The sequence below is a fragment of the Chenopodium quinoa genome, unplaced genomic scaffold (assembly GCF_001683475.1).
Source record: "Chenopodium quinoa cultivar QQ74 unplaced genomic scaffold, ASM168347v1, whole genome shotgun sequence".
Taxonomy (NCBI): Eukaryota; Viridiplantae; Streptophyta; class Magnoliopsida; order Caryophyllales; family Amaranthaceae; genus Chenopodium; species Chenopodium quinoa.
Window position 1 is genome coordinate 981784 of NW_018743616.1, and position 8652 is coordinate 990435.

Here is an 8652-nt window from a genome sequence, read left to right on the forward strand (position 1 = left end):
CCTTTCATAAAAATGTGAGAATTAAGATAGTCAACTGACCTGCAAAGATAAACCATTTGCTGTAATGTGGATAAGCGAGAAGTTTTCAGAGTCCTTTAACAGCTTACTGAGCTCCTGAGAGTTAAAACTCTGTAACTCTTGTACTTCTGTGATCATGTCAATATCCTGCCAAACATTGACGTGTCATATATTTTAAAGGGACAAAGAAACAAGAGAATTACTGAAAGAAGACACAACAGCCAGAAACCAAACAATTATAAAAGACCACAACTACAACAGAGAAAATGAAATAACCTTTTCCTTCGACAAACAAAGGTCAATGGAAAAGTTAAAACAGGTCACCCAGCAACAATTAAGAATAATCGCACAAAACAGGCAAAAACAAGAAGTTCGTTATCATCAAGACATTCTTTGATTTGAATAGATTCAGAGATATGACTTCTTCAGCACCAATTAGAAAGTAGTCACGGAAGAATGATACTGTTTCTAAGCACAGAAAAAACTATACTAGTCTCATATCACTTGAAAATCCTTTCTAGTAAAAGAACCAAGATCTCCTTTCTTACTCTGTTTGGATCTTTCTATCAACCCCTCCCACAAAAGAAATCCCACAAGAGTTCTGGGACCATCAACCCTTAACACTGGTGAGCTATTTTGAAACTTTGTCTAGCATTTTATATAAGCAAACTCCAGGACAATCTAGTCACTCATTTACATAAAAGAAGCAAATGGAAAATCTAGTCACTCATGTACACACACGCACGCACAGACACACATGCACGCGCACGCGCGCGCGAGAACATATACATGCTGCTGATAAATGCAAATGGAATGGAACTATCTACTATTGCTCCTGAAATGAAATATCTACAAACCAACAAACTAGTGACTTAGCTACCATTCTCTGTATGAAAAACAAAGCCCCTTTACCCAATTCATAGAGATTAAATTTTGTTATGCATGAACATGGTTCGAAAATATAAATTGGCTGAGATCACGGGTACAGTCATGGTATGACATGTTGATCGCAGATTATGCCATGATAAGCACGATGCAAATTTGATTCCAATGTTGTGAGCTTTCACAATAATTAGACCATTGGAGATTTGGAGGCTTAGAATTTAAAACCATTATTAGGGAGACATTGGGAATCATTTAATTCACAATAGCAAGTAATATTTGACTGAAACATGACACTCAAGGTGGTAGTTTGGGGTTGAAACATGTTATTCGGACGTAATTGCTAGTTTCTGAAACAGCCTAGGGAAATCACACTCACTACGTCGAAACCACCCAACCCATCCCCAAAACCAACCCTCCCAACCACCATAAACCTCCCTTTCCAGGCCCGTCCCTGAGGAAGGGCAGGAGGGGCGGCAGCCCAGAGCCCAGGGAAAAGAGCTCTGATTTCATAGTTGAATCCTAACATTAAAGTGTTGTGCAATACATTAGCAACCAAATTTGATTCAATTATCCCATAATTTTAGGGATATTTGATTCAATTATCTCATAATTTTAGGGATATTTGATATGATGATAACAAATACAAACAACTTACCTCAGAAGCTGCTTCCATGGGGGATACAAGAACTAGATTCAACGGAGAACGGCAACTGCGCTTCAATGGAGAACGTCGAATGCGCTTCAATAGAGCAATTCAATGGGTTGGACGCCTTGGATCCCTATTAAAAGCCATGACCCATGACCCGCCACAGTTATTATTGGGTTGTATCCGTCTAATAAATAAATGGGTTGAGTCTTTATACGATCGTCCAATTAAAGGGCAGAGTAAACCTTTTAAGAGTTTAGAGTAAATCTGTTTTAAAAAATACGGAGTATTAGTTTATCTTTACACTTCAATTTCTCAAATCTTATCTTCACACGCCAAATCTTGTATAATTTGTTTGTAAGTTTTTTTGTTCGTTTTTTTTTTTTTAAAATTTTGAAAACGGCTGAAATTACATTAATTAACTAAGTTTACAACAAACGAAAGGAAAGTATGGTAATATAAGTCAATTACAAATTGTCATGTCTTAAATGTGGTTAGGATGAGTTTTCCTCAAATAAAAAAATGTAGTTAGGATGACTCTTTTGTCGTGGTCATTATGGCAAATTAATTGTGTCATGTGAAGTGTGAACTATGCATGTGTATAGATAGTGTTACCTTTGCGGTTTTAACATCAGCTGACGGTTACCTACATTTTATTATAAATACAGTTGCAAACTAGCAAGTGTAGAATTGTATGAGTTAGTTAATTGTATGAGTTGATTAGTGATCTGTGTAAAACAGAAAATTATTAGTGAATAACTTTGGAAGTGACAACTTTAATACTTTTTTTTTTTTTTGAAAAAAAATCCATCTAGATCAACCGAAAAAATTTCCAAAATGCGAGGAGGGATTACATCACTCCACACCCATTGGGCAAACTCCCATGGTTGAAAGTAAGTCAATTTGTGTACGACTTAACCATTAAGCATGCAAGAACCAGAAACTAGGAGTAATCTAAATTAATTAAGTACAAAAATACTTAACTGCATGCAGTCCGTATTTAGATTTACAAAAATACGTAACGGAACGCAGTCCGTATTTTCTATCCTAGTCGGGCCATACTAGTCACTTTTTGTAAAACCTGCATAAAAGATATTTATAATATTCCATTCACTTATTCACTTCTAAAGTGAATGGCCTATGCAATTTTTACAAACAATACGAGCAAAATTACAAAACTTGTACTTCCTCTGTTATTTATTACTTGACCTGTTTTTTTTATCACGTTTGCCAATGCAAAATTTTAACGATAAATAACTTTAATTCTCCATAACTAAAAATTATAAAAGTTATATATTATGATAGTACTTATTGAGACGAATTTTAAAAGATCCCACATGAATATGTTATACCTTACCTATTATTTACAAAAGACGGTCAAAGGAGGAATGGTGAATAGTGTAAAAGTCCAAGCGGGTCAAGTAAAAATGAACAGAGGAAGTATCAAACAAGCGAGCACTAGTTACTAACTTAGGTTGTTAATCCAATTAACATGCCTAATTAAAACTGGTCAAGGGATTATCCAATCATGTGAACTAACCTAATAATAAGCATAATAAAAGCTTAAGACGCTCAAAACCAATTAATGAAGCTCCCACTAAAACTGATGCAGGTGCATGGAACTTGGTGGAGGAAGTTGAAGAAGTGCCAAATGTTGTGACACATTGCCATGCTAAACTCCTTGGTGGTCACCTCTCAGGGTTGACTATCATCAAACTCAAGTAACTTTTGTTTGCTTAGAATAAAGCTCCAAGGATTCCATATGTTAGCCAAGAAAGAAACTTATCAATGTATCACGCAACTACTTCATCACACGAGAAAGGCACTTAGACAACATTAGAGGGGATTTTCAGTACTGTATAAGTGTCTCGGAGCGCCGCGGGAAATCCTTCTCTATACAAGTTCTCGGACGAGGTTTTTGTTTCAGCCATATCTTCTTGGTTATAAAATATTCAAGTGATTAAAATTGGAGATGAAATTAATGTCCAAGGACAGGTCACATGCCCAATTTGAGCAAGAAAAGAAGAAGTTATGAGCGTTTGAAATTGAACTATCCAGGCAGAACCGCTGGAGCGACCGCTACACTCTTTAAAGCGACTGATCCATCCGGAATTGGGATTTTTGGCAGAAGCTTTAGAGAAATCGCTCTATTTGGAATTAGGATTTTTGTCAGAAGCTTTAGAGCGACCGCTCCCCTCTATGGAGCGACCGCTTTATTCGAGAGGAGCGACCGTTCCAACCCTTTACAGCGACCACTCTAAGACCCCTGTTTCATAGTGGCTATGTTCTTTCTTTTTGTTTTTCTTAGCTTGATTTAATCTTGGCCTTTCATTTGTAATCCAAGAGGGTATAATTTATGAACTTTAGGGTTTGTTTTTAAAGCCTTTAAATATGGCTAAGCTTACTTTTTAGAACAACTTTTGCTTAATATTGAATCTCATGAAATTTTCTCTCTCTACCCATAATCTTTGTGATTATTGAAATCTATGTGATTTCTCCTCTAATATTTGACCTACTTTGTGTTAGGATTTGATTAAATCCTTATTGCATCAAACATGGTGATTGATGTCATAAGAATTTATCTTTGTTATTTGCTCTCTCTCAAATTACATCTTGAACATTGAAGTTTGGATTGAAAATTGGTTTTTCTTGGTCATTTCATATCAATTTGGTATTAAGAGCCTAGGTTATTAGCCTAAAAAGATCCTGCCCTTTGAATCTCTCTTCCCCCCTCTAAAAAGATCTCACCTTTTTCCCCACAAAATTTGAATTTTTTCTCTCAATGATACAAACTTCCAATCTTGAAACATGGATTATAGATACTTTTGTGAAGATAATTAAAGTTACAATTAGAACTATAGCTTGGATGCTCTAGAAAGGAAGTTTGATAGAATTCTAGGAGTCTTGGAGAATAGAAGAAGCCCTAGAAGAAGGAGAAGTCCAAGTGGAGAAGATGGTTCTTACTCTCCTCACTGGAGATGGGAACACCACCAACAACACCATGAGGACAATCGTGACTAAGACACCAAGATGGAATTCCCGGATTTTGAAGGTAATCTTGATCTTAATGAATTTCTTGATTAGGTTAGAAGTATGGAGAATATGTTTGAGTATAAGGGTTATAATGATGAAAAACATTTTCAATTGGCTATCCTTCAAAATATAAAACATGCTTCTTTGTGGTATGAGAACTTAAAAAATCGTAGGAGGAAAGATGGAAAATCAAAAATCACTTATTGGGTGAAATTGAAGAAACATATGAATAGAGCTTTTGTGCCTAGAGATAAATTGAATGCTCTCAAGCAAGGTGCTATGCTGGTAGAGAAGTATATATACTAGTGAGTTTCAAAAGCTTTGTATTTTGAGTGGAATTGAAGAAGCCCCAAAGCATAAAATTGCTAGGTACATTGGTGGTCTTGAGAGAAAGTTTGGGAAAAAGGTTAATGTTCATGCCCATGGAAGTTTTGATCATGTTGTGCAAAAGACTTTGAAGTTTGAGAAGTATGACAAGATAAGTAGTGCTAGTGGGTATTCTAAACCTACCTTCAAGAATCTTTTTGCTCCGAAGGGTGAGACAATGCAAGCAAGCCTATTGCCGAGGATGACAAAGGCAAGGCTCCCATGCATTCTTCTAGCAAGGATGACCAAAACAAGATGAGCAATAGGAAGGTTTGCTATAAGTGTAGAGACTATGGACATTTTTCTATTGAGTGTCCTAATATTGAAGCTATGATGATTCGTGAAATGGATAATGATGAATACGAAGATGAGAAGACGGATTTCGAGGATCCTATATATGATGAGGAGGATAAGGTTGTAGTAGAAGCCGATGAGGGTCAAATCCTTGTTGTTATAAGGGCACTTCACTTCATTTCCACTCCTTTGGCAGAAGAGAAAAGGGAGAACATTTTCCAATCTCGTTGCACCATCAAAGATCGAGTTTGCAACCTTATCATTGATAGTGGCTCTTGCACTAATGTGGCTTCAACAACACCAGTGAGAAAGCTCAATCTTGACACTACCAATCATTCTACTCCCTAAAAGCTTCAATGGCTTAACAATCAAAATTAGGTGAAGGTAACAAAACAAACTCTTCTTTCTTTTTCAATTGGCAAATTGTATAACGATGATGTGCTTTGAGATGTGTTGCCTATGGATGCTTTTACTTGGAAGGCCTTGGTAATTTGATAGAAGTGTATTGCACGATGGAAGAAAAACATTTATTCATTCATGATGGATAAGAAGAAGATTGTACTCAACCCCTTACCCCCCACAATTAAACACAAAGAATCCTTGGGTATGGGAAACACAATAAAAGAGAACCTTCTCATTGGGGAATATGAGATGGGAAAGGAGATAAATTAAGGGAAAATTGTCTTTATTTGTCTTCTAAGGAAAACACAAGAGAGTGAATGAGAGAACCCAATCCACCCCCTCGTCAAGGAAGTTTTGGTTAAGTACCAAGATGTTTTCCCCGATGATCTCCCACCTGGTTTACCACCTATTAGGGGAATTGAGCATCAAATTGATCTTATTCCGGGATCACAACTCCCTAATAGACCGGCTATAGGTGTACCCCCGATGAAGCAGGAGAACTTCAAAGACAAGTTGATGAGTTGATGGAAAGAGGATTTGTGAGGGAATCCCTTAGCCCTTTATCGGTTCTGGCTATTTTGGTTCCGAAAAAGGATGGTACATGAAGGATGTGTGTGGATGGTAGGGCTATCAATAATATTACCATCAAATATCGTTTTCATATTCCCTAACTTGATGATATGCTTGATGAATTTCATGGTTGCAAGGTGTTTTCAAAGATTGACTTGAGGATAAGGTACAACCAAATTTGCATGCATGAAGGAGATGAATGGAAAACTGCTTTTAAGACAAAGCAAGGCTTGTATGAGTGGCTTGTAATGCCTTTTAGGCTCTCAAATGCTCCTAGCACTTTCACGAGACTCATGAATGAGGTAATTCACCCCTTTATTAGTAGATTTGTTGTTGTTTATTTTGATGATATGCTTGTTATAGCAAATGTGAACTTGATTATGTTGAACATTTGAAGTAAGTATTTGAAACATTGAGAAGTAGGGGGCTTTTTGCCAAGTTAGAAAAATGTGCTTTTACGGTGGATAGTGTTGTTTTTCTTAGCTATGTGATAATGTAGGGATCTCAATGGACCCTAGTAAGGTGGAAGGCATTCATTCTTGGCCTACTCCTACCACTCTAGCCCAAGCTAAAAGTTTCCATGGCCTAGTTTCTTTCTATCAAAGATTTGTGAAGAATTTTAGCACTATTTTTGCTCCGGTCACCGAATGCATAAAGAAGGGAACTTTTTAGTGGACACCATCGGCTCAAAGGGCTTTTAAGACTCTCAAGAAGAAGTTGTGTGAGTCTCCAATCTTGGCTCTTCCAAATTTCGACTAACCCTTTGAGGTTGAATGTGTTAATAGTGGAGTTGGATTTAGGGCGGTACTTGTTCAAGGAGGGAGACTTGTTGCCAATTTTAGTGATAAGCTTGGTCGGGCAAGGACAATATAAAGTACTTATGAAAGGAGTTCTATGTAATTGTGAGGGATCTTAATCATTGTTCGCATTGCTTGAGGCCTAGATAATTTGTACTACATTCCGATCATGAATCTCTCAAGCACATCAATGGTTCTCATAAACTCAATGCAAGACATGCCAAATGGGTTGAATTTCTCCAATCTTTCACTTTCTCTTCTAAGTACAAAGAATGGAAGAGCAATGTTGTGGCCGACGCTCTTTCTAGGAGGCATTGTATGATCACTATTCTCGATGCAAAGTTTTTGGTGTTTGAGTTGCTCAAAGAGTTGTATGGTGATGATGAGGATTTTGGTAAGTTGATAAAGAAGTGTGAGGATGGGATTAATGGTTCTTTCATGATGCAAGAAGGTTTCCTTTTTATGGGAAACAAGCTTTGTGTTCCAAAATGTTCTCATCGAAAGCTACTTGTGAAAGAAGCTCATCAAAGAGGCCTAGCCGGACACTTTGGGGTTGCAAAGACGTATGATATCCTTTGGGAACATTCTTATTGACCTAAAATGTTTGGTAATGTGCAAGATATAATAGCTCGTTGTGGGGCTTATCAAAAGGATAAGATTCAATTCCATGAGGGACTCTACTCTCCTCTTCCGGTTCCTAATCACCCTTAGGATGATCTTAATATGGATTTTGTGGTTGCTCTCCCTAGCACTCCAAGAAAATGATTCTGTGTTTGTTGTGGTGGATCATTTTAGTAAGATGGCTCATTTCATTCCTTGTCACAAGACCGATGATGCCTCTCATGTGGCTACCTTGTTCTTTAGAGAGGTGGTGAAGCTTTATGGTATTCCAAAAAGCATTGTGTCGGATCGAGATCCAATGTTCTTGAGCTACTTTTGGAAGACCTTTTGGAAGTTGGCAGGAACCAAACTCTTGTTCAATACTTCTAGTCACCCTTAAACCAATGGGAAAACGGAAGTTACTAATCGTACTATGTCTACCGTTGTCCGGGCTATCATTAGCAAGCACTTGAAAGACTGGGGTGTTAAACTTTCTCAAGTTGAATTTGGTTACAACCGCTCTCATTCTATTGCTACCGAGAAAACACCCTTTGAAGTGGTGTATGGCTTCAATTCCCGCTTACCACTTGATTTGTTGCCTAGTATTCCTCATGAGGAGTTGAGTTTTGAGGCAAAAGATAGAGTTGTAATGATGAAAAAGCTTCATGAAGATGTCAGGAAGAGGATTGAGAAAGCAAATGAGAGTTATAAGGCAAGAGCGAACAAATTCAAGAAGCCAAGGGAATTCAATGTAGGAGATCTTATGTGGCTCCATCTTCGGAAGGAAATATTTTCAGCTAAGAGAAAGAACAAGCTCATGCCAAGATCCGAAGACCCCTTTGAAGTTGTGGAGGGGGTTGGATCCAATGCTTACAAGCTCAAACTTTCAGGAGACTTTGGGGTTCATGCAACCTTTAACATTGGTGATCTTGATCCTTTTCATTTTGAGGATGATATTGGTGATTATGATCCGGAATTGAGTGCAATTCCGTTTGAAGAGGAGGGGTTTGATGCGACTGCATGGAGGGGTTTGAAGAAGAG

At 37.5% G+C, this 8652-nt stretch overlaps 1 protein-coding gene across 1 annotated transcript in view; it reads right to left on the minus strand.

The window, feature by feature from the left end:
* LOC110682982 (nodulin homeobox-like) overlaps positions 1-2094 on the minus strand; it is a 28023-nt gene extending 25929 nt beyond the window's left edge. Inside the window, exons 1-2 of the mRNA XM_021859320.1 lie at positions 1559-2094; positions 40-165 (exon numbers count right to left, since the gene is read on the minus strand). Of these exons, the coding sequence (XP_021715012.1) occupies positions 40-165; positions 1559-1576 (144 nt within the window). The 5' untranslated portion in view covers positions 1577-2094. The remainder of the gene's footprint in view (positions 1-39; positions 166-1558) is intronic.
* Positions 2095-8652: the final 6558 nt, after the last annotated feature.